Here is a 26820-nt window from a genome sequence, read left to right as displayed (position 1 = left end):
GGTCAGCGCCGCCACCAAATACCACAGTAATCCTAAGAACAGCCCTGTGAGGTACATCAGGCCGCAGTATTTCTGCATTATGGGTGGGTGATGGGAAGAGAGAGCTTGGCTGCACATTGTGGCCTAGCTGAAATTTAAACCCATGACCACCCGGCTACCAGTGCAGTGTCTGAGCAGCTACTTAATAACGTTCACCTGCATTAGCAAGGTATCCCCCCCATTCTACCAGGAGCTCAAAACAGTGCAGTTTGCTCTTAATTCTCGCACCCACCAGGGTTCCCTTAAGCGGAGTCAGGGTGAGCTAGCTCGCAGTTTTTTAGCCTCCGGCTCACACAGTTTTGTCTCAACTCAGGAAAAATGGCCTCAGAGCAAGCTGATCGATGCAGTAGCTCACCACTTTCATGCCCGTAGCTCACAAAGTAGAATTTGGCTCACAAGACCCCACAGCTTAGAGGGAGCATTGCTTTAGTACATATACCAGTTTCTGCACATGAAGGGGCTGTTAAAGGCACAAGACAAAAACCGATCCAAGGAATGTTTTTCTCGTCCAATGACAACCCTATACATTCCAAAATTACACACACACACACACACACACAACGTCTTTTTTCATAAACACACACACTAAATTATACAGCTGATCAGGGGTGGAATTCTAGCAGGAGCTGCTTTGCATATTAGGCCACACACCCCTGATGTAGCCAATCCTCCAAGAGCTTACAAAAAAAAGAGCTCCTGGAGGATTGGCTCCATCAGGGGTGCATGGCCTAATATGCAAAGGAGCTCCTGCTAGAATTCCACCCCTGCAGCCCATGTATGACTGAGGTAGGTTAACTCCTTTGGAGCCCTGACCTGAATGCTCCAGTCTGGCCTGATTTAATCTGCGGAGGCAGAACCCCTCCCAAATCTGCTTCTCCTGGCCCCCAAGGGTTGGAGGTGGGGTGGCTCTGTATGTTAGAGAGAATAAACGGTCCAGTAAGACTGAGGTCAGAGAATTAGATTCCCTTCTAGAAATGCTTTGGGTTGAAATAGAGGGCCCAAAAGGAAATTTAACTATGGGAGTTTGTTATCGCCCACCAAATCAAAAGATAGAGGACGATTATAATATGATGGAAGGATTAAAGATAGTGGCTAAACGTAAAAACTGTGTCGTAATAGGTGATTTTAACCACCCACAGATTGATTGGGTCAATATGTGTTCTGGTCGAGAGAAAGAGATTGAGTTTCTTGATGCTCTCAATGACTGTGCTATGGAGCAGATGGTCACAGAACCTACCAAGGGTGGGGCGATCCTGGATTTGGTCCTAAGTAATGTCCAAGACTTGGTGAGAGATGTAAAAGTGATCGCACCACTTGAGATCAGTGACCATAACCTTATTGATTTCACCATTTGTATAAATAGGGAGTTGCCCCAAAAGACTGGCACAACCATGTTTAACTTTAAAAGGGGTAAATTCTCTGAGATGAGGAGGCATGTGAAGAGGAAACTGAAAGGAAAGGTAAATACGGTCAAAACCCTTGGGGAAGCTTGGAGGCTATTTAAAATTTCAATCCTAGAAGCTCAGATAAAATATATACCACAAGTTAGGAAAGGCACAAACAGGTATAAGAAAAGGCCTGCATGGTTAACAAACAAAGTAATGGAAGCTGTAATAGGTAAGAAGGACTCTTTAAGCGGTGGAAAACCAGTCCAAGTGAGATTAATAAAAGGGAACACAGGCTGTGGCAAATCAAATGCAAGACTGTGATCAGGCAGGCAAAAAGGGACTATGAGGAGCATATTGCAAAAAACATAAAGACCAACAATAAAAATTTCTTCAAATATATTAGAAGCAGGAAACCAGCCAGGGAGGCAGTGGGGCCCTTGGATGACCAAGGGGTAAAAGGATTACTGGAGGAGGATAGGGAAATGGCTGAGAAGCTGAATGCATTTTTTGCCTCCGTCTTCACTGTGGAAGATGAGAAGTGTTTGCCGGCTCCAGAACCACTAATTTTGGAAGAGGTGTTGAAAGGCCTGAGTCAGATTGAGGTGACAAGAGAGGAGGTCCTACAACTGATAGACAAATTAAAAACTAATAAGTCAGCAGGTCCAGATGGCATACATCCAAGAGTTCTGAAAGAACTCAAAGTTGAACTTGTGGATCTTCTGACAAAAATATGTAATCTTTCCTTGAAATCTGCCTCCGTTCCTGAGGACTGGAAGGTAGCAAATGTCACCCCCATCTTTAAAAAGGCTTCCAGAGGAGATCTGGGAAATTACAGGCCAGTCAGTCTGACTTCAATATCGGGAAAGTTGGTAGAAAGCATTATCAAGGACAGAATGAGTAGGCACATTGATGAACACGGGTTATTGAGGAAGACTCAGCATGGGTTCTGCAAGGGAAGATCTTGCCTCACTAACCTGTTACATTTCTTTGAGGGGGTGAACAAACATGTGGACAAAGGAGACCCAATAGATGTTGTTTACCTTGACTTCCAGAAAGCTTTTGATAAAGTTCCTCATCAAAGGCTCCTTAGAAATCTCGAGAGTCATGGAGTAAAAGGACAGGTCCTCTTGTGGATCAAAAAATGACTGATTAATGGGAAGCAGAGAGTGAGTGTAAATGGGCAGTCTTCGCAGTGGAGGACGGTAAGCAGTGGAGTGCCGCAGGGCTCAGTACTGGGTCCCATGCTCTTTAACTTGTTCATAAATGATTTGGAGTTGGGAGGGAGCAGTGAAGTGGCCAAGTTTGCAGATGACACTAAATTGTTCAGGGTGGTGAGAACCAGAGAGGATTGTGAGGCACTCCAAAGGGATCTGTTGAGGCTGGGTGAGTGGGTGTCAACGTGGCAGATGCGGTTCAATGTGGCCAAGTGCAAAGTAATGCACACTGGGGCCAAGAATCCCAGCTACAAATATAAGTTGATGGGGTATGAACTGGCAGAGACTGACCAAGAGAGAGATCTTGGGGTTGTGGTAGATAACTCACTGAAAATGTCAAGACAGTGTGTGATTGCAATAAAAAAGGCCAATGCCATGCTGGGAATTATTAGGAAGGCAATTGATAACAAATCAGCCAGTATCATAATGCCCCTGTATAAATCGATGGTGCGGTCTCATTTGGAGTACTGTTTGCAGTTCTGGTCGCCGCACCTCAAAAAGGATATTATAGTATTGGAGAAAGTCCAGAAAAGGGCAACTAGAATGATTAAAGGGCTGGAATACTTTCCCTATGAAGAACGGTTGAAACGCTTGGGGCTCTTTAGCTTGGAGAAACGTCGACTGCGGGGTGACATGATAGAAGTTTACAAGATAATGCATGGGATGGAGAAAGTAGAGAAAGAAGGGCTTTTCTCCCTTTCTCACAATACAAGAACTCGTGGGCATTCGATGAAATTGCTGAGCAGACAGGTTAAAACGGATAAAAGGATGTCCTTCTTCACCCAAAGGGTGATTAACATGTGGAATTCACTGCCACAGGAGGTGGTGGCGGCTACAAGCACAGACAGCTTCAAGAGGGGATTGGATAAAAATACGGAGCAGAGGTCCATCAGTGGGTATTAGCCACAGTGTGTGTGTGTGTGTATATATATATATATATATATATATATATATATATATATATATATATATATATATATATATAATTTTTTGGCCACTGTGTGACACAGAGTGTTGGACTGGATGGGCCATTGGCCTGATCCAACAGGGCTTCTCTTATGTTCTTAACCCCCTCTTCTCTTCTTTAAGCTTTGTTAATTACACTAGCGTCCCTCAGCACCTCCTTCAGGGAAAAAAATCCTAGAGACGGGCCTGATTAGGACCCAGAAGCTAAGGAGGATTGGTGTTTGCAGGGGACACCACTGAGGAAGCCCAGGGTTGCTGCGCAGAGGCAGGCAATGGCAAAGCCACCTCTGAACCACTCTTGCCTCAGAAATCCTAGCAGGGGTGTCAAACTCATTTGTTATGAGGGCCAGTTCTGACATAACTGAGACCTTGTCAGGCCAGGCTGTGTGTCTTAAAATGTAATGCCTGGTAGGGGAGGTATACACTTTATAAAGGACGCAAACACAATTAAAGATATTTTTAAAACTTAAAATAAAACATGCTTAAAACATTAGCATTTGTTGGTCTTAAAGGTGCTTTCTTTGTATCTCTCTTGTGTGAACCAGGGAACTGGGCAAAGGACGCTTTGGTTCTTTCCTTCTTTCCCCAGGAGATCAGGAGGGGGAGGAGCCTCAGCCAATGGAAGGAAAAGAGGCTTGGCTCAGTAGCTCTGCTGTGCAGTTGAGAGAGCCCGGCAAAGCAAGCTTTCCCTCCCCACCCCCCCTTCTCCCCAAGGGAGGAGCCTCAGCCAATGGAGAAAATAGAGGTTTTGCTTTGTAGCTCCTGTGTGATTGAGCAAGCCTGGCAAAGCAAGCTGTGATGAAGAAGGAAGCAAGAGAGAGGGAGAAGGAAGCAGATGACAGCCAGTTGCTTGGGGGCCTGATGAGAGCCTTCTGGGGGCCTGATTTGTCCCCTGGGTCCATGTTTGACACCCCTTCCCTATGGGGTCAGTGTCAGTCAGCTGCGGCTTGATGGCACGTTCCCCTCTCACCGTATCTTTTGCACCTGTCAGATCTGCACCTAATCTTTCGTACACGCTTAATTAAAATGACATCAGCCACACCACACTGCTTGTTCATCACCATGCCCACCCCTTCTGGAAAGCAACGGAACCTGGCAACGTGCACAGATGGCTGGTGTCTACCTGGTCGTCAGTAGGGGATTGGCTAACAAGCACGGGGCAGCAGTTACCGTGGGGCCATCAGGGTTCAAATCTCTACTTAGCCACAAGACCGACCTCTCTCACAGCCTTGGCTACTTTGCAGGGTCGTTGTGAGGGGGCGTGGAGAACCATGGATGCTGCCCTGGCTGCCTTGGATAAAAGGCAGGATTTTTTTTTTTTTTAACAGAAGCTCATAACATCACAGAAGCCCTGAGCTGGCCAGTCCAGGCTGGCCTGATCTCATCAGATCTCAGAAGCTGAGCAGCGTCGGCCCCGGTTAGTGCTTGAATGGGAGACCACCAAGGAAGTCCAGAGTTGCTAAGCAGAGGCAGGCAAGGGCCAGCCACCTCTGCTTGCCTCTTGTTGCAACCTGGATGGTCCGAACTAGCCCAGCCTCATCAGATCTCAGAAGCTAAGCAGGGTCAACCCCGGTTAATGCTTGGATGGGAGACCACCCAGGAACTAGTGCAGGCTTGCTACGCAGAGGGAGGCGATGCCAAACCACCTCTGCTTGTCCCTGACCTGGCCCGGATGTCCCAGGCTGGCCCATTCTCATCAGTCCTCTGAAGTTAAACAGGCTCCACCTTTGTCAGTACTTGGATGGGAGACGACCCCGGAAGTGCAGGGTTGCTATGCAGAGGCAGGCGAGGGCAAACCGCCTCTGTTTCGTCTCTTGCCTGGAAAACTCGACAGGGTAACAATAAGTTGGTGGTGACCGGATGGCACTTCCCCCCCCCCCCCCACACCACCTACATCTCGGGATGCATGTGCCCAGCAAGCCTCTTCAGATGGAACTTCTACTTCAGACCAGCTCAAACAAAACGCTTCACAACAACAGAGTGCATCGGATGTGGGGCTCCAGAGGACTGTCGAGTGTTGTCTAAGCAGATGCAAAAGCAGCTAAGAGCACCAGTCCAAACATTTCTACTCAGAAGAAGAGCCTTCTGAGCAGGGCTTTTTAAAAGCAGGAACACACAGAAAAGCAGTTCCAACTGGCTCGGCATCAGGGGTGTGGCCTAATATGCAAATGAGTTCCTGCTGGGCTTTTTAAACCAAAAAAGCCCCGTGTGAGACAATGGCAATGTCAGGGGTGTGGCCTAATATGCAAATAAGTTTTTGCTGGGCTTTTTCTAACAAAAACCTGTGTGGAACTATGGTGATGTCAGGAAGCGTGACCTAAAATATGCAAATGAGTTCCTGCTGGGCTTTTTCTACAAAAAAGCCCTGCTTTTGAGGATCATTCCATCCTTACTGTGTTCTGAATGATGGCCTAATCCTATTGAAATGAATGGGGATGATTTCTGAATAGAACCAGTTGCCAGAGTCAATCCACATATTAGACAATCGATTTCTGGATGGTGCCACTGCAGGCCACAGGATAAAGGAATGGTGGGTTTGAATGCCCTCTGCTGTATAAAGAGATTCCCTGAATGCAGCACAAACAGAGAGAGAGAAGTGTCCTTAGTCAGGGGTGGCCAAACTGTGGCTCAGGAGCCACATGTGGCTCTTTCACACATATTGTGTGGCTCTTGAAACCCCCCACTGCCCTGTTGGCCACCTTGGAGAAGGCATTTATCTCTTTAAATCACTTCGCCAAGCCAGCCAGTGGCTTGGGGAATGCATTTAAAGTTGCTTTCTTTCTACCTCCCCTTCCCTCCTCCCATCTACCTGCTTTCCTGCCCGCCTTCCTTCTTTTTTGCTCTTAGACATCTGACGTTCATGTCTCGCAGCTCTCAAACATCTGGCATTTATTCTATGTGGCTCTTATGTTAACCAAGTTTGGCCATTCCTGCCTTTGCCTCTTCCTGATGCACTAGCCTTCTAACTGCAATGACATTTTTTTAATGTGGCAGAGCATGCACAAAAATAGGACGCACTCCTAAATGGCAGTCTGAAGTGCTTCATTCCAGAATCCTGCCCCCCCACCCCAAAAGAAACCAGTTGTAGAGGCTGGCTTTGAGTCCCATTTGTTTTGATGGGATTTTCTTTCAAGTCCTCTGAAGAGTAGGCATTTTAATTGTGCATTTTCTCCTTTTATTTCAACAGGACTCCTGCACAAGCAACTAGATTGTAACCATAATACTTGAAAAAAATTAAGAATCTCTTTTCCCTATTGATTCCTTCTTGCAATGCTTCATTCCTTCCTACACAAATAGATGCGTCTTTTCTTGCACATACACAAACACATGTTAGTTACAGAAATCTCCAGTGTTCATCCATTTGCAAGCATTTCTCTTCCCCTCTGCAACCATCACAAAAATCATCTAGTAGGATATTCTAGTAGGATATTCTAAACTCTCAGTACAGCCCAAACCATTTCTTGTCATGTGGCGGCGTGGCGCTGACATCACGGATGCAGCGGCTGTCCCCATGGAATTGTGAATTTCATTGACCGTTCATTTATATGTTCATTTTTTAGGACTAATATGAAGAAGAAGAAGAAGAAGAAGAAGAAGAAGAAGAAGAAGAAGAAATTGGATTTATATCCCACCCTTCACTCTGAATCTCAGAGTCTCAGAGTGGTCATAATCTCCTTTACCTTCCTCCCCCACAACAGACACCCTGTGAGGTAGGCGGGGCTGAGAGAGCTCTGACAGCAGCTGCCCTTTCAAGGACAACCTCTGCCAGAGCTATGGCTGACCCAAGGCCATTCCAGCAGGTGCAAGTGGAGGAGTTGGGAATCAAACCTGGTTCTCCCAGATAAGAGTCCGCACACTTAGCCACTACACCAAAGAGGCTCTCCACATGGCAGCTCCACATGTTCACCTGGGATGCTCAGATCCAGCAGTTTGGCCATAACTTAATGACCCCCTCACTTCAGAGGCAATATACTTCTGAACTCCATTGAGGTGGGGTTCTGAACCCCATTGAGGTGGGACTGAAAATGAGTGAAGGTGTCAGCTGCCCAGGGCACCTGGTTGGTAGCTATGGGAAGAGAAGGCGGAAGGGAGGAAGGAAGGAAGGAAGGAAAGCAAATAGACGGGGGAGGGGGGATGTGGGAAGAAAGCAACTTTACATTTTAAATGCATTCTCCAAGTAAGCATCTGGCTTGGTTTGGAGAAGTGATTTAAAGAGAGAAATGCCTTCCTCAAGCCAGCCAATGGGGCCGTGGGGGCTTCAAGAGCCACACAATACGTGTGAAAGAGCCACATGCGCAGGGCCTTAGCCAGGATTTTAAAAGTTGGGGGGCTTATGAAAAAGTCAGGGGGCCCCCTTTCCCATCTACTGTGGGGCTTGCCGCTTCTCGGACGCTTTCTGAGGTAGGGGCAAAAGCTGGAGGCTCTGAAGTTGGCCAAATCAAGGCAGCCAACCCTAAAACTTTGGAATCAAGAAGGGACTTCACGTTGCATGCAAGCAGGGGGGTTTCCTTCCGCTTCCCTCTCCCCCACCCTGGCACTTTGCACCCAGCAACTCCATCCGCCCCCCCGCCAGGCCGATTCCATGTGGCTTCCTCTGTCTCCCTCCTCTCCGCCTGCAGCTTTTGCTGCTGCAGTGGATGGTGCCTTACTTAGCTCTCCCAGCTACGGCTGCCACTAATGATTCAGGGGGCCCTGCCTGGAAGTCAGGGGGCAGTGCCCCCATGGCACCCCCCTGTGGCTACAGGCCTGCACATGTGACTCCCAGCTGCAGTTTGGCCACCCCTGCTTAAACTGGGAAAACTCAGGATTGAGTCTGGGACCTCCTGCTGGCTCAGCCGCTGCACTACTGTCTGCCCCATTCTGCCCCTGGCTCTTTCAATGGGCAGCAACAGGGCAACATCCAACCTGGTCCAAAGGGCCTTGCTGCCCTTGCAAGGACCTTGAGGTCCAAATGGCAGAGAACGGGGTGCTGGGGTGGAGCTAGGGTTGCCAAGTCCAATTCAAGAAATATCTGGGGACTTTGGGGGTGGAGCCAGGAGACATTAGGTGTGGAGCCAGGATCAAGGCTGTGACAAGCATGATTGAACTCCAAAGGGAGTTCTGGCCATCACATTTAAAGGGACCGCACACCTTTTCAATGCCTTCCTTCCATAGGAAATAATGAAGGATAGGGGCAGCTTCTTTTGGGACTCATAGAATTGGACCCCCTAGCCCAATCGTTTTGAAACTTGGGGGTATTTTAGGGAGAGGCACTAGATGCTGTACTGAAAATCTGGTGCCTCTACCTCAAAAAACAGCTCCCCCCCAGAGCCCCAGATACCCGTGGATCAATTCTCCATGATTTTCTATGGGAATAAATCTCCTTAGGGAATAATAGAGTGCCCAGCAGACATTTCCCTCCCCTCCCCCCGCTTTCTGACGACCCTGAAGCAGGGGGAGGGCCTCCAAACCGGGGGATCCCCTGCCCCCACCTGGGGATTGGCAACCCTAGGTGGAGCCCTTGAAAATGGGCCATACTGTGAGCCCCTTCCCACCAGCCACAAGGTCTGGGTAATGGCTGTTTCTTCAACAACTTACCCAAAATGAAGAAAAAGAAAATTTGGAGGAATGAAAATCACACCACCCAACATCAACATGCAGAAAAAAGTATTGGCTCATCCTCTACTAGAGAGGAAGAAGGTCATCAGAGGGGCTTCATGAGGAGAAAGAGGTGAAAATTTAATTTTTGAGGTTAAAATGCACAAGCGAGGCTACTGCCACTGAACTGAGAATTCGGATGTCTTTTTATGGTTCCAATTGGCTCTAGCCAAAGAGCTGAGCTGTAGAACTATTAAAAATATAGAAAAGACGTTAAAAAAATAAAATAAAATGCAATTGTTCAACAGTAATAGTAGCTTATCGAAACTTAGCTACAGACCAAAGAGTTTTTTGCATGAAACCAACAGGCCAAATGGGTTTTGGCTTTCTTCAGTGGCCTACAGTCATAGTCAAAGAGCACCCGCTTGAAAACCTTTTAAACATATGAAAATATAAACATCTGTAAAAGGGGAGGCAGGTTTATAATAGTCCCTTAAAAATAAAGAGAAAAGTCATTACTAAACAATGATGAAAAAATGAAGAATTTTTTGAAAAAGTAATAATTACTTACAAATGGAGGTTGGCAGTAATATTACTGAGGAACAATTGCATTTTGTTTTCATGTATTTTCAATCGTTATAGAGTGTAACAAATACCTGTAATACTTTTCAATTGCTAAACTCAGCCTTTGAGTATCCACCTGTTTAAGCGTTTGGGGTTTTCCCCCCCTTTGGTTTGTTTGGTTCTGTAGAACTATGAAGCCAGGCCCCAATAAAGGATTTCAGGATTCAGCTGCCAAAATTAGGCTGTGAATAGATTTTGGTGAGATCAGTGAGCCCATATAGCTGAAGATTCAGGTGCTGCAAGCCCCCCCCCCCCCCGAGAAAATTTTGAAATCTGACCAACTACAGGGACATTTTGAGGCCATATGTGACGGTATTAGAGCATATTCCAAGGTCAATATCTACTTCAACCCACTGGCTTATGATTCTGTCACTAAAATAGCCTTATTTTAATAGCAAGCACTTTAAAAAAGCACTTTAAAAATCTCAATGCACAGCAGCCAAGAAGGTCTGAGCGCCTGCTCCGGCTGCAACGCCACTGAGGATGTTCTCCGCAGCTGAGAACGAAACGTCTGGAAGGAAAACTTTCTCCAGTAGAACACGGCACTTGATCCCGAAAGATTCTACAAACCCTAATGACTTTAAAAATGCTCCAGCAATTTTGTTGAAAAATTGACTCATTAAAAAAAAAAGCTGCTTCAGGGCCCCTCCAGGATCTGTGGCCCTGAAGCTGAAGCTTCCTTAGTTTCATAGTAGGGTTGCCAACTCCAATTCAAGAAATATCTGGGGACTTTGTGGGGGTGGGGGGAGCCAGGAGACTTTGGGGGTGGAGCCAGTAGCAGGGTTGTGACAAGCATAATTGAACTCCAAAGGGAGTTTTGGCTATCACATTTAAAGGGACCACACACCTTTTAAATTCCTTCCTTCCATTGGAAATAATGAAGGATAGGGGTACCTTCTTTTGGGGCTCATAGAATTGCTCCCTGGTCCAATCCTTTTTAAACTTGGAGAGTATTTTGGGGAGAGGCACTGAATGCTATTCTGCAAATTTGGTGCCTCTACCTCAAAAAACAGCCACCCCAGAGCCTCAGATATCCACAGATCAATTTTTCATTATACCCTGTGGGAATCGGTCTCCATAGGGAACAATGGAGTGCCCAGCAGACATTTCCTTCCCTCCCCCCACTTTCTGATGACCCTGGGGAATGGCAACCCTTGATCCACCCCTGGGAGGGGCTGTGCCTCAGTGGCAAAACATTCGCTTGCCACACAGAAGGTCCCAGGTTCAATGCCTGGCTCCTTCTTAAGGACCAGGTGGTAGGTGGGGAAGGACCACAGCCGGAGACCCTGCAGAGCCACCACCATCATGCAGGGAATTCACAAGTACCTCTCCCCCCCCCCACACACATGACCCCTCCTGCTCTTCACCAAGATGGTGGCAAAAAGCCCCAAACCTTCCAGGATCCTTGACAAAACTGGCCTAGAGAAACACTGCTATCTGGTGATCAGCATTTCCCTGGGCATGTAAGAAAGTAGCCCTGCTTAGGAGATGTAACCCTTTCTGCCCTCCTTCTCATGATCTGCCCAAGTTCCCAGGATCAGCATTGCTGTCGGATGGCCATCTAGCCACCACCTCCAAAGAAGGAGAGCCCACCACCTCCCAAGGAAGCCTCTTCCACTGAGAGACTGCTCTGTCAGGAAGTTCTTCCTAATGTTGAGCCGGAAACTCTTTGGATTTAATTTCAACCTGTTGGTTTTGGTCCGACCTTCTGGGGCAACAGAACACAACTCTGCACCATCCTCTATATGACAGCCCTTCAAGTACTTGAAGATGGTGATTGCATCACCTCTCAGTTGTCTCCTCTGCAGGCCAAACGGATCCAAACAGATCCAGCTCCTTCAGCCTTTCCTTGTAGGACTTGGTCTCCAGATCCCCTCACCATCTTCATTGCCCTCCTCTGGACCTGTTCCAGCTTGTCTATATATCCAGGGCTATTTTTATAGAAAAAATCCAGCAAGAACGTATTTGCATATTAGGTCACACCCCTGACATTACCATTGTTTCATACAACATTTTTTGTAGAAAAAGCCCAGCAGGGGTTCATTTGCATATTAGGCCACACCCCATGATGCCAAGCCAGCTGGAACTGTGTTCCTGGGCGTTCCTGCTTTAAAAAAAAGCCTTGTCTATATCCTTCTTAAATTGTAGTGCTCAAAACTGAACACAATACTCTAGATGAGGTCTTACCAGAGCAGAGTAACTGGGGATCTTAGAACTCTATCAATATTTGAATACAGGGCTATAGGTGGCAATTGCACATGGACTTATTTATTTTATATTTGGTAACCATTTATAGAACCATTTATATGTAGATCTGCCATCCTGGTTGTTGTTTCCTTCCTTCCTTCCTTCCTTCCTTCCTTCCTTCCTTCCTTCCTTCCTTCCTTCCTTCCTTCCTTCCTTCCTTCCTTCCTTCCTTCCTTCCTTCCTTCCTTCCTTCCTCTGTTATTTTCTCTTATCCTTTTTTCTATTTATTAAAGAAAGAAATAACACCCTTACCCAACACTGGAGATGGGTGATCAGTGAGGGGTCTATGATGTTTCCTAGGGAAATCTCTCCTCCACCCACAAACGACAGACACTACCTAATCAAACTTGGTCCATTTTAGATTTGGGATTTCACAAGGACCATCAAGAATACCCCTTGGTTTGAAACATAGCACTTGAGAAGGGTGCTGCTCCAAGAGAGAACGGGTAAGCTGGTTTAACCCAATCAATTGTTGATTCATTTAGCCAGGGTGAATTGATGGTCCAGGGGTAAAATATCTGCTTTGCAGGTGGAAGAACTGTGGATCAGTTCTTGGTGTCTCCACTTTAAGAATCCCAAGGACTTTCCTCTGCTTTGAGACCCTGGAGGGCTTCTGTCCATCTGAGTGGACAATGCAGCGGTGGAAGGCTCAAAGGCAGATTCAAACATATGTTCTCTCTGGTCACAACACAAAGAAGAAAGGGTCGTACAACTTGACTTCTGCATAGTCTTTATCTTAAAGAATACCATCCTGCACTCCCAAAGAAAGCTCGGAGCATCTCATGACCAGTGTTTCCTCTAAACTGAGTTAGTGTGAGCTAGGTCACACTTTTTTAGCCTCTGGCTCACACATTTTTGTCTTAGATCAGGAGAAATGGCCCCAGAGCAAACTAGTTTATGCAGCAGTGCAAAACTTTAAAGGCAGAAGCTCACAAAGAAGATTTTTTGCTCGCAAGACTCCATAGCTTAGAGGGAGTATTGCTCATGACCAATGTTTCCTCTAAGCTGAGTTAGTGTGAGCTAGCTCACAGTTTTTTAGCCTCTGGTTCACACATTAGCTTAGGAAGGGTTGCCCCAGAGCACACTAATTTTTGCAGTAGCCAAAATGTTCACTCACATCCTTAATGCCAGTAGCTCACAAAGTAGAATTTTTGCTCACAGGACGATTTAGAGGGAACATTGCTCATGAGTCATGACCACTCTCCACCCACGCGGCTTCAAGAGCACGACAGCCTGGGCTGTCCCTGAGAGCCAGTTTGGGGTAGTGGTTAAGTGTGCGGACTCTTATCTGGGAGAACCGGGTTGGATTCCCCACTCCTCCACTCGCAGCTGCTGGAATGGCCTTGGGTCAGCCATAGCTCTCTTATCTGGGAGAACCGGGTTTGATTCCCCACTCCTCCACTTGCACCAGCTGGAATGGCCTTGGGTCAGCCAGAGCTCTCTTATCTGGGAGAACCGGGTTTGATTCCCTGCTCCCCCACTTGCAGCTGCTGGAATGGCCTTGGGACAGCCATAGCTCTGGCAGAGGTTGTCCTTGAAAGGGCAGCTGCTGTGAGACCCTCTCAGCCCCACCCACCTCACAGGGTGTCTGTTGTGGGGGGAGAAGACAGAGGCGGTTGTAAGCCTCTCTGGGCGGGGTATAAATCTGCAATTCTTCTTCTTCATTCACGGAAGCCCTGGGCACTGGGGGTCAACGACAGGCATCTACCTGTGCCAATTTAGGACCCTTGTTTTGTGCAATCGTGCAATACCAGTGGCCAGCCCCCAAAGTCAAAGAAGACAGTGAACCAGCAGCAAATGCAGTGGACTAATGTGGCATCACGCCATTGAGTCCAAGTGAGGAAGCTGGGGCATAGATAAGATAAATCAATAATTTTGGGGGGAAGGGTGGGAAGGCGTGCTTGGACTGGTCACCCCCCCAACTGGCCATCTAGTAAGATAAGCAGGCAAATCTGGGCCATTAAGGTGGCAGTCCTACGTACACCTTCCTGGGAGAAAGCCCCATTGAATAAAATGTCCTTGCTTCTGAGTAGCCTTGCATAAAGAAAGTCCCTGTGCAAGCACCGAGTTGTTACCGACCCACGGGATGGCGTCATGATGTCACATTAGGACGTTTTCTTGGCAGACTTTTTATGGGGTGGTTTGCCGTTGTCTTGCTTAGGAGACAACGAAAATCACACCCCATGCAAACGCAAACACATTTCTGTCTCGCCATCTGCCTGTAAAGAGGAGGGCACCTACGGGAGAGTGGCCAGGGTGCAAATACTGAGAGCCTCAGTCCTCTTCTTCTTTTTCCCACTCCTCCCTGCCTGCTGTAATGAGCAGGCTTCCAGATGTGCCACACAGCTGGCCGAGGAGGGAGGTGCATGAATTCAGCCACTACCCTGTCTTCCAAGGAGATGACGAATTGAAAAGGTACAGGGGAGAAATCTTCGCGTTGCCAGCCGGCAGCCCTAAAGGAGTACCATTTATTGTTAAAAAAATATTTATATCCTGGTTTCTCTCCAGGCTCAATGCGGCACAATAAACAGATTTAAAACAGATTCAATTGTCAGAGCCTCCCCCCCATTAGAAACTCTAGGAACTGCACTGTTGTGTCTCTGAAGAGGTGGGCACGCACACAAAAGCTTATACCCAGAATTAAACTTGGCTGGTCTTAAAGGGGCCTCTGGCCTCAAACTTTGTGATGAGACTACTATTTGTAACCTGCCCTCCTCATTACATGACTTTTACCCAAAGGCTTTGGGAAGGAAATCAGGATGGCTTTTTAAAAGCTTGGTATACAAACTGCACCCAGGGTGATCCCAGTGGCAGAACCTACATACAACCACTGATTCATCCGTTCTGACTCCTTTGTTCACAAGATTTATTATTAGACACAGAACATTTCCCCAGTCATCAGAATATATGCAATCTCATTCACACATGCTCGCTTAGGTGGTGCGTTCACACTCCACTAAATGTGTTTTACATCTGAATTTTTACTGGGTAAGAATAGCAAAAACCCGGATGTAAAACGCATTATTTAATGGAGTGTGAATGCACCAGCAGCCTTGCCTCCCTGCGGAATACATTCCCGCCCCACGCAACACAGAGAGGGCAGCCTTCGCCCTTAAAACAACACATGGCTAGGATCAGTACCTTGCAACAAAATGTGCTTTTTACCCCCACTATGTGGCTCATTTGTTTACAAGGTCTTCCTGAGGGCAGAACTACCATGGCTGAGCTGAGCTGGCCAAAGAACAGCCGCATCGGTGAAGTCCTCAGCCACAAAACATGTGCCCCTCCCAAATCAAACCAAGAACCGATTGATTATGAAACTCATAGCGTGCATTGCATTAATCAGGGTTTTTTTTTTTTGTAGCAGGAACTCCTTTGCCTATTAGCCACACACCCCTGATGTAGTCAATCCTCCAAGAGCTTACAGGGCTTTTCGTACAGGGCCTACCGTAAGCTCCAGGGGATTGGCTACATCAGGGGGAGTGTGGCCTAAAATGCAAAGGAGTTCCTGCTACAACCCCCCCCCCCCCTGGTATTAATAAAGCAACTAGTAATTCTAGTGTGTGTGGGGGAATGAAGAACATGGTGCACTTGTGGTCCTAGCTGAGACTCTCCCGGACACAGCCGAAATTCTAGGGATCATCCGACACCGGAAGAGCCTTTCAGTGGGAATCTTTCCAACATCTCCAAAGCCACCCAGGGACAGCCTCCAGTACAGAGCAGAGATCTGATTGAGGCGGAGGAGTTGCTTGCACAGCTGACTCACCGACACTGTTAGGAGCGCCAGACAAAGAAAAAGATGGGCAAGGGGAAGGTCTTTCTCCCCAGTCAAGGTCAATAATAATAAAAAGGCCAGGTGCAGAGAATTGCTTGCGCTCAGCAAAAATTGCACAGAGGGAAAAGGATGACACCCCGCCTTCCCCGCACACCACATCTCCTATCTGAACCACCCTCCCCTCCAATTATTATAATGTACCTTTTTTAAAAATGGTGGGAATATCAGAACCTTGGATCTTCTGGAATCTCTCTATCAGCTAAGCACTAAGTATTGGAAACGAAAGTCTGTCTTGAGAATGGGGGTGAAAACACGGCTCTAAAGGACTGCGTTATTTAGTACAGGTTCCTATGGGATGGATCGGGACTTTCCACTGGGCTAGCGGCACTCTGACTATTTGGAATGGGCCTACCTTCTAAACTGACTGTCCTTTTTGAGGAGGAAGAGGAGGAGGAGATGGAGAGACTCAAGAGTGGTGGCTTACAATCCCCTTTCCCTTTCTCACCCCACAACAGACACCCTTTGAGGTAGGCGGGGCTGAGAGAGCTCTGACAGAAACCGCTCTTGAGAGGAACAGCTCTTTCAAGAACTGTGACTGACCCAAGGTCACTCAGCAGGTGCATGTGGAGGAGGGGGGAATCAAACCCGGTTCTCCCAAATGAGAGTCAGCGCACTTCACCACTGCACCAGACTGGCTCTCCCTCCACTCAGTAACTTCCTGCTATTTCCCCCCTCTCATTATATAAAAACACAGGGATCTGAAAACAGTTAGCAATGCACAAGTTTGTATTCTATTTCCCCGTCTTATAGTATTAAAAATATAGCTTTATTGAGGAAAGAACGGTATTTTCATGCCCATTTTAGTGCATTATATAGACCCAAATTTGCCATCAAGCCTCAGCAATCTAAGAGGTGACAAACAATGGGGAGGGACTGCTTTGCTGGACCACACCAAGGCCTGTCTACTCCAATACTGTGTTTCTAGAAGCAGCCAAACAGTAGTCTCTGGAGGCCAACACTCACCTGTATCTCTCAGGACACCCTAGTCCACAACATCTGCTCCTGCCACTTGGCAAAGGTCTCTCTCTCCTGCTTTCGCAAAGGCTCCGCCCTTTCTCCATGGCTGCCCTGCAGGCCTCAAACTTTCTCCCAGAACGCAGGCCCATCAGTCTTTTCTTTCAGCCTCCAACCACCTTTAACCTCTGATCACATTTTTAGCTTTACTCCCTGAATCCTCAATGTCCCCCAACTTTAAACAATGCCTGAAATCTCATTTATTCTTTCCTCCCCTGCTCTTTGTATTCTCCCATCTCCTGGGTTGCCCACTACCAACATGTAAATTGTAGACTCCTTGGGGGCAGAGACCTGCCCTCTTCTTCTTGCATCTAAAACTCCCAATCAGGAGGCTGAGGGGGTAGAACGGACCATCTCATGTAAGACTGGATGGTGAATTCCAGCTAAACCTTCCCTTGAATAGGAAACTAACCCTGAAGGGAGGGAAGGTTCTAGCCCTCCCCTTGTCTCTGTTTGCTGTTCTGATTTTCTATCTGTGGGGGGAACTTTTCTTTTTTAAAAACCATAGATTTCCAAATGGGACCCTCCATTTACAGCCCGTCCTGCCAACTCAGCACCCTACTGCCTCATTCTCACATGTACAGGACCCAGGTATGAAGATGAGGACATTCTCTAGCATGATATGGATCTACCTAGAGTCCTCTCCATCCCAACGAATGGAAGAAGCTCTAGCACACATTAGAAGTCACCCCATTCTTAGCTGAGCCCCAAATTTATCCCAAACGGGTTGGTTTCAATTCCGCTCTAGATGATGCTGATGCTTGGAATTCCTGCAGAGAACATCTGAGTCTACGTTCTCATGAGGTTCCACACACCACACCCCCCTGGATCTCCTCTCAGCCCGCTGCTGTGGTCCATACCTGGATGACCCGCATGTTGAGGCCCGTCTCCTGTGCCAGCTGTTCACGGATGTGTCGGGTGGGCTTGGGCGTGGCAGCGAAGGCAGCCTTGAGGGTCTCCAGTTGCTTGGCCTTGATGGTGGTGCGGGGGCCCCGCCGCTTTGCCCCCAGGTTTTGGTCATCGTTCTCGTTGCTGCCCACCTCCTTGTCGGAGACGTTGGCACTCTCAGAGTCCTTGGCATCGTCCTGACAGGGGTCCTGGGAATCGGGGGACAGGCTGGGGTCGCTGCCGGTGGTGGCTGTCGGGGGGAGGGGATGGAAACAAAACACATACCCAGAAGTCAGCATGCTGGGTCCCTTCTCCTCTGGGAAGGAGACAGGGATACAGATGTCATCCGGATCCTAGGGGCCACCAAGAGAGAGCGGGAGGATAGGATATGGTAGACCAAGGAATGGATTTCCTTGTGTAAGGTACATGGCTTACCTGCTAGGGTTGCCAGCCTCCAGGTGGGGACTGGAGATCTCCTGGAATTACAACTGATCTCCAAATGACAGAAATAATTTCCCCTGGGGAAAAATGGCTGCTTTGGAAGGTGGACTCTATGCAGGGCTTTTTTTTTTTGTAGCAGGAACTCCTTTGCATATTAGGCCGCTGATAGTAGGCCCTGTATGAAGAGCCCTGTAAGCTCTTGGAGGATTGGCTACATCAGGGGGGAGTGGCCTAATATGCAAAGGAGTTCCTGCCACCAAAAAAAGCCCTGCACACTGGCATTATCATCTCTGGTTGGAGAAATGAGTGGAGATTTGAGGGTGGGGCCTTGGGGAGGGTGGATCGTAGAGGGCAGGGGCTTCAGTGGGGTATGATGCCATAGAGTTCACCCTCTACAGTTTCCATCTCCTCCAAAGGAACGGATCCACATTGCTTGGAGAGCAGTTGTAATTTCAGATGAATTCAAGGCCCCGCCTGGAGGATGGCAACCTTAATTGCATATGTGGGTGAGCCAAACAGAATTTGCACATCCATGAAGTGTTTCTGTGAAGTCAGCTGACACAGATGCTGTCCAGCAAATGGCTAGGAATCAAGGAAGGAGGGGTCCATTGCAGGTACCTGCCTGTATAAAATGGCCTGTAACAGGCTGCCCTTGGGCAGGCAGGAAACAGGTATTAAGAGACTGAGGGGGGAGATGGGAATGCTGAGATCCCTCGTGGGCCCCAAAGATTCCCTCTCAGCCCCTGCCTGCACCCCCCAGAGCTAAGCCACCCTTTGCAATGACGGACACTGAGCGACAAATACACTAGGGAGATCCAGCCCTACAGCAATTGAAAATTAGTTCTTTTAAGTCAGCCCCGCTGATTTCTAAACCATATATTTTGATAGGTGGTTCATTTTAGGCCTTGAATTCAGCAGGAGCTCCTGAGCTTTTCTGAGCGTTCCCCCTCCTCCCCACCTTGTCCATTGGATAGTCGGTGCAGCTGCATAACAATCCCTGGATGAGCTCCACCACCCATTTTTCTACAAAACGACCCCTGAGTACAAGACATAAGGAAGAATATGGCTTTGTCCAGGGGTCGTTTGGTAGAAAAATAGGTGGTGGAGCTCATCCAGGGATTGTTATGCAGCTGCACCTACTATCCAATAGACGAGGTGGGAAGGAGGCGGTGGAACTCCCAGAAAGGTTCCGGAGCTGTGCTCCTGTGAGCTCCCGCTGAATCGGAGGCCTGGCTTTGTCAATCCTAAGCAAGCATTCCTAGCAAATCTTACTGATCTTCAGAAAGAGATGTGTATTTATTTGCTTCATTTATACTTGCATTTCTGCCTGATGGGGATCCAGAGCAGCTCATGGCCTTCGCCTCACAACAACCCTGGGAGGCAGGCTCGAGCGAGAGAGAAAGAGAAAGAGACTGGCCCCAAGTCACCCCAGCAAGCTTCCATGGCAGACCTGGGAGTTGACCTTAGTCTAATGCTCTATAGTACGCTGCTGTATTGGCCCATTGACATTGGCTCCCATTTTGCTTCTATGTCCAATTCAACCTTCTTTAAAGTCGCATATGTTCTGGGACCAGCGTACTTTGAGGCCACCTACTCCCATACAAACCTACCTGACCACTATGGTTGTTATGAGAGCCAGTTTGGTGTAGTGGTGAAGTGCACGGACTCTCATCTGGGAGAACCAGCTTTGATTCCCCACTCCTCCACCTGCAACTGTTGGAATGGCCTTGGTCAGCCATAGCTCTGGCCAGCCCTGTAGCTAGGGGTCATGGGGGGAGGGGGCCCTTTAAATCATGCAGGAGGCCGGTGACTGCTCCTGCCGCCTTTCCCTCATGATTTGGATCCCAGCAATCAGCTGATTTGTGGATCCTTTAAATGGCATGGGAGGGGCTGCTCCCTGGTGCCCCTCCCATATGATTTAAATTGTGCAGGAGGGAGGGGTTCAATCTAGGGATGAGGGCCCCCCAAAACTGTCAGGGGACCAGGCCCCGTGGGCCCCTGGTTAGCTATGGGCCTGGGTCTTGCAGGGATTGTCCTTGAAAGGGCAACTTCTGTCAGAGCTCTCTCAGCCCCACCCACCCCACAGGGTGTCTGTTATGGGGGAAGGAGATAAAGGAGATTGTAAGCCACTCTGAGTCCTTGCTTCAGAGAGAAGGGCGGGGCATGAATTTGCAATTCTTCTTCTAAGGATGTGCTTCAAATGCCACCAGGTGGCCCCCAGGAAAACGGCCTCCTTGGTGGTGGTACCAGGGCTGTGGAACTCCCTCCTCCTCCCCAGACCCTCATCTGTCCCCTGCAATCACTGCTTTCCACCAGCAGGTGGAGACTGCTTTGTTTTCTCTGGCATCCCCTCCTTCCTGCCCTAGAATGGGGAAGGGGAAACAAATTGACAAAATAACACACTTTTTATTCTGAATTATTTCATCTGGAATGGTTCGGGATTTAATTTTCAGATGCAAACATGAGTTGGAATGTCTGTTCTTCCAATTTTTAATTTTTAACTCTTGTTTCCTATTTTCTTCTTCTGTATATGGATGGTCTAATGACTGTAATGAGCCCTGTGGCACAGAGTGGTAAAGCTGCAGTACTGCATTCCTAAGCTCTGCTTACGACCTGAGTTCAATCCCAGCGGAAGCTGATTCAGGTAGCCAGCTCCAGGTTGACTCAGCCTTCCATCTTTCCGAGGTCAGTAAAACGAGTTCCCAGCTTGCTGGAGTTAAAGTGTAGATGACTGGGGAAGGCAAGGGCAAACCACCCCGTAAAAAGTCTGCTGTGAAAACGTTGTGAAAGCAACATCACCCCAGAGTCGGAAATGACTGGTGCTTGCGCAGGGGACTACCTTGACCTTTTTTTAAAAAAAATGACTGTTTTAAATATACGACTGACTTGCTGTTTAAAAGCAGGGACAAAAATTCTTGGTGGTCACTTCTACAGGACAGGAAATCAGAAGGATCACTGAGATCATATGCGGATCACTTGGTAAAAGTCATATATGATTGATAATTACTATATAAATTCTAGCAAACCCTAATTTGTTTGGGTATGTAAGAGCACATTTCATGCATCTGCCAGTGTGGGGTCTAAGTTCTCAAAAGCTGCTGCCAAAATAAACCTTTTAGTCTTTAAGAAGATCCTTTTTCTTAATTGAGATGTTTGCTTATCTCCCCCTCTCCCCCAGGTGTAGAGTTGCCAAAAGGCCTGGGGGAAGTAGCCTGTGCCTTCCACAGAGGCTTAATGCCAAGAGGCCTGGGGGAAGTAGCCTGTGCCTTCAACAGAAGCTTAATGCCAAGAGGCCAGGGGGAAGTAGCCTATGCCTTCCACAGAGGCTTAATGCCAAGAGGCCTGGGGGAAGTAGCCTGTGCCTTCAACAGAGGCTTAATGCCAAGAGGCCTGGGGGAAGTAGCCTGTGCCTTCAACAGAGGCTTAATGCCAAGAGGCCAGGGGGAAGTAGCCTGTGCCTTCCACAGAAGCTTAATGCCAAGAGGCCAGGGGGAAGTAGCCTGTGCCTTCCACAGAGGCTTAATGCCAAGAGGCCAGGGGGAAGTAGCCTGTGCCTTCCACAGAGGCTTAATGCCAAGAGGCCTGGGGGAAGTAGCCTGTGCCTTCAACAGAGGCTTAATGCCGTGTCATTTACCTGGTGATGTTCCAGTTCCAGTAACCTTTAATGGCATATCAGGTGATGTTATTTAGCTCCGTGCCATGAAAAACTTCAGCTGCCCATTAAGCCTCACTATGAAAAGGAGAGGACGTTTTCCACCAGGCCTCTTGGCAACCCTCCCCAAGGGTCTTCTCTGCTCCATGGTCTTCTCCTTCTCCGTTAGACCTTAACAAGGCTGGGCTGAGACAGGATCACCCATGGCAGAGTGGTGATGTGACCTGTGCTCAGAGATGCCAGTGTGGATCCAACCATGCGCTTCCGAAGGTTTAGCACAAGGCAAGCCTTTGGGAGACAGCGGGGGTTTTTTTTGTAGCAGGAGCTCCTTTGCATATTAGGCCACCCACCCCAGATGTAGCCAGTCCTCCTGGAGCTTACAGTGGGCCCTGTACGAAGAGCCCTGTCAGGAATTCTAGCAGGACCTCCTTTGCCTATTAGGCCACACCCCCCTGATGTAGCCAATCCTCCTGGAGCTTCCAGTAGGCCCTGAACGAAGAGCCCTGTAAGGAATTCTAGCAGGACCTCCTTTGCCTATTAGGCCACCCACCCCTGATGTAGCCAGTCCTCCTGGAGCTTATAGTAGGCCCTGTGAGAAGAGCCCTGTAAGCTCTTGGAGGATTGGCTACATCAGGGGTGTGGCCTAATACGCAAAGGAGTTCCTGCTACAAAAAAAATAAAAAGCCCTGGGAGAGAGAATTTTCTGCTGGTTCTCAATTCCCAGGGCAAACATTCCTCCTCCTGCTGTGCCCGAGGGCCTGCCGATTCTCCAAGAATAAAATCTGGGGGGTCTCAGTGGGCTGTCATGGGAGAGGGAAGCAGGGAAGACCAGCATTGCAAGGTCTCTGGGTTGTTTCTCTGTTCCAAGGACGGCCACTTGGATAGCCAGTTTGGTGTCATGGTTAAGAAAGCACGGACACTAATCTGGGAGAGAAGTGGGTCTGAGTCCCCCCTCCTCCTCCACATGCAGCTGCTGGGGTGACCTTGGGTCAGCCACAAGTTCTCTCAGAGCTGTTCTCTCAAGAGCAATTCCTATCAGAGCTCTCTCAGCTCTACCTGCCTCACAGGGTGTCTGTTGTGGGGACAGGAAAGGAACGGAGATTGTAAGCTGCTTTGAGACTCCCAGTGAAGGGCAGGGTATAAATCCAGTCTCCTTCTTCTTCTTCTTCTACAGGGAAATTTTCCGGGGGGGGGGGGATTGCTGGTAGGCAGGGGCAGGCAGAGTGACCCTGTTGCAATGCTGGCCATGGATCTGGGCCATTTTCATTTGCCTGTGCATTGAACAGAAGAGGGCTGACTTCTGCGTACATACGGGTGGTCCTGGGTTGCATCTCTCTCTCTCTGCAATCCGTGGGGTGTGTGCTCATGCCCCTCCATCTTATTTTGGGAAGAGGTCTTGCTTAGCTAAGAGGAAGCCAGCTTGAACGATTCTCATGTAGGAGTGAAAATTGCCTCCCCCAATCGGCTTCCTCCCCTTGCACACTTTGCACGTGGGTAGTGACACAGGGGTGTGAAAGGGACACAGCCGGCTCCTCACTCGGCCTGCCAGCCAAACATCTCCCCAGACTGTGAATTTCTTCACCCCCTCACCCTGAAAAAGGTTTGCCACACACCACCGGTCACTCTCTGATCTCCCCGGGCACCTCAGCAGAATCCAATTTTCTGTAGCACCCCCCCCCCCCGCCCCCCAACTTAGAGTCAAAGGAAGGGAGCCATAGACACCTCCGTCTGTCCCTCCCACCAGTTTGCAACAGAGTGTGTATCGCAAACTCTGCCCTGGGCTCTGATCTTTTCTTTTTTTTTAAGTGTCCCTTGATTTTTTAACTCCCCTCCCCACAAATTCAAAGAAATGGACACACTTAACTGCCTATCGCAACCTCCTCCCCACACCAAATATTTGCCTGCGAGTCTGCAAATCTTCCCAGGCTGGTGACACTTCTTAACACTCCTCCCCGGCAGTTTACTGCTGCTCTCGGCCCCCCCAGCAACAAAAGACCCCTCCGCCGCTCTTCTTGAACTATCACATGTGGGATGCGACAGGGAAAAAGAAAGAGGGAGAGAGAAGAAAAAGAAAATAGTAGGATGGAAAGAACAAATGAAATAGAGGAAGGAGGGGAGGAAGGAAGGAAGGAGGGAAGGAAGGTGGGAAGGGGGGAAGGAAGGTGGGAAGGAGGGAAGGAAGGTGGGAAGGAGGGAAGGAAGGTGGGAAGGAGGGAAGGAGGGAAGGAAGGAGGGAAGGAGGGAAGGAAGGAGGGAAGGAGGGAAGGAAGGAGGGAAGGAGAGAAGGAAGGTGGGAAGGAGGGAAGGAAGGTGGGAAGGAGGGAAGGAGGGAAGGAAGGTGGGAAGGAGGGAAGGAGGGAAGGAAGGTGGGAAGGAGGGAGGGAAGGAAGGAGGGAGGGAAGGAAGGAAGGAGGGAGGGAAGGAGGGAGGGAAGGAGGGAGGGAAGGAAGGAGGGAAGGAGGGAAGGAAGGAAGGAAGGAAGGAAGGAAGGAAGGAAGGAAGGAAGGAAGGACAAATGAAATGTTGGAAGGAAAGAAAGAAAGAGAAAGAAAGAAAGAAAGAAAGAAAGAAAGAAAGAAAGAAAGAAAGAAAGAAAGAAAGAAGAAAGAAAGAGAAAGAAAGAAAGAAAGGACCCAACCAGGACTTCTCTGAACTCTGGCCCTTTGAATATGGCAGAAATACTGAATCAACACTAGAGAAAGGGGGAAATATGAGCATTAAAAGCAAAGAAAGGGGGGAGAAAGGCAAATTGAGCATTTGAGGAGACCAGAGAGAAAGGCTCTCTTTATCAGTGGGATCTAGAGAGCCACAGCCCTGGGGACGTGGAGGGTAACTTACAATGTTCAGAATTAAGTCTGTTGAGCATCAGAGCCGGAAAATAAATGTAGAACTGCACATCTCAGCGCAATTCCTTGGAAGCCATTGCAGCTAAATCAAAGAGCCTGATGAGGCCTTGATCCGACACATCCTTCCTTGGCAGCAAGTCCCTGTGAAGTCAAAGGGCAGCTCTGCATCTGAGTAAACAGAAGAGCTAAACTGAGGCTGCTTAGAGCCTTTCTGAGGGGTTCCCATAAGGGGTTTCAGTCTACATTGCCTGCAGAACAGTCCAGACATTTGCTTACATGGGAGTAAGTCCCATTGAGTCAGCGGGATTTCACTCAAGGAAGTGTGCCCAGGACTGGAGCCTTAATACTGCTGAACTTGTAGTCCCAGTTTTGTGAGCTGTCCTTATTAATAATAATTAGGAATTATTAATACAACCATTTCACTCTACAAAATATTTTATCACTTTGATCTCTTTTTTAGGCTAAGCCTTCTCTTAGAAAACTCTCAAAGCCCTCCAGAATTATATCAGGAAATGTACATGCCCGTTTCAATGTATTTGTTGATTTATCTAAAGATTCTACGATCCCAATCCAGGAAAAGTGATTTGTGATTAAATCCTGTTGAAAGAAACGGGACAAAGAACAGTTCCCCTCGAAGGAAGTTTACTTGGAAGAAAGCACACTCAAGTTTCACCAAGTTTACAATGCGCACGGGATGTGGACTTCTGTTGCCACTAACTTTAACTGGATTGAAGGGGGAGTGTCTTTCAACACCCCAAACATTTTATGAATGTTTACTGAGAAATAAATCCGAGTTGAAGATGGCCTATTTGGGAGTAAAATTGTAAGGGTCTCTCAAGATTAAAAGAGAGATCCTTTGCCCACTTACTGGAGAGCAGGCCCCAGGGAGCCCAGTGGCTGTCTGCTTGTTTGCCAGCAGATCTGTGCTCACTCCTGGCCAACCCCTGCGCTTTTCAAGGCAAGAGACACTCAGAGCTGAGGGGCTTTGCCCTTGGAATTATGGGTATTTCTTGGAGGTCTCCCATCCAAATACTGGTCAGGGTTGATTCTGCTTTGCTTGCAAGAGCCAGGTGACGGCTGATGGTGTCTAGTTCTGAGAAAATATGCTCAGGCCCCTATTGCATGAGCTGGACTTACATTTCTCCATAATCTTTTTTAAAGGTGTTGGCAGCTCTCAGCTCCAGACCTCATGCACTATTTTGTGCTACCTTGTTGGGTCCTAACAGAAAATGCCAGGCAGGCAGGGATGTCAAACATGTGGCCCGAGGGCCACATCAGACCCCCCCCCCCCGAGGGCTCCTATCAGACCCGTGAGCAACTGACTGTCATCTGCTTCCTTCTTCCTATATCTTGCTTCCTTCTGCATAACAGCTTGCTTTGCTGGGCTTGCTCAATCACTCAGCAGAGCTACAGAGCCAAGCCTTTCTTCCTTCTATTGGCTGAGGCTCCTCCCCCTCCTAGTCCCCTGGGGAAAGAAGGAAGGAAAGAGCCAGAGCTTCCTTTGCCCAGTTCCCTGGATCCCAAGGGAGAAATACAAAGAAAGCACCTTTAAGACCAACGAGTGCTAATGTTTTAAGCATTTTTAAAGTATTTTTTAAAGCAAATTAATTGCATTTGTCTGTGTCCTTTATAAAGTTTATATCTCTGCTAGCTAATTCTAAATAGGTACATGCATGGCCCAGCCCGACATGGCCTGGCCAAACAAAGTCTTATTTATGTCAGATCCGGCCCTCATAACAAATGAGTTTGACACCCCTCTCAGGTGAGGTTTGTTTTTTGGATTTCACTTAACAAGGGCAATGTTGACACCTCGCTGGCTTGGCCAGATGATCCCTCCTGGGTCAGAAGCCAAGTCTTTCTAGCCTGGCATCCTGGTTCTGACAGTGGTCAGCCAGGTGCCCCTAGAGAGCCCCTAAGCAAGGCCTGCAGACAGCCTTCCTTCAGAGGACAGGGCTCCCTGCCTTTGAGGTGCCATTCAGCCGTTGGGATGAGCAGCCCCTGAGGGGTCAATCTTCCAGGTAATTCCCAGCTTGTCCCTCACCCCTCTGCTGGATTGTCACATTTCCCCAGGAAGAAACAGTCGGACGAT

General features: G+C 48.3%; 1 protein-coding gene across 1 annotated transcript in view; it reads right to left on the bottom strand.

Annotated features, from left to right (window-relative positions):
- Positions 1 to 26820, bottom strand: part of LOC132587123 (LIM/homeobox protein Lhx1) — an 83464-nt gene that overhangs the window by 34010 nt on the left and 22634 nt on the right. Inside the window, exon 3 of the mRNA XM_060259339.1 lies at positions 17765 to 18042. Coding sequence (XP_060115322.1) covers positions 17765 to 18042 — 278 coding nt within the window. The remainder of the gene's footprint in view (positions 1 to 17764; positions 18043 to 26820) is intronic.

This window comes from Heteronotia binoei, chromosome 18 (assembly GCF_032191835.1).
Source record: "Heteronotia binoei isolate CCM8104 ecotype False Entrance Well chromosome 18, APGP_CSIRO_Hbin_v1, whole genome shotgun sequence".
Classification (NCBI taxonomy): domain Eukaryota; kingdom Metazoa; phylum Chordata; class Lepidosauria; order Squamata; family Gekkonidae; genus Heteronotia; species Heteronotia binoei.
Note: the sequence above shows the minus strand (reverse complement) of the source record. Positions and strands in the feature narration are given on the sequence as shown.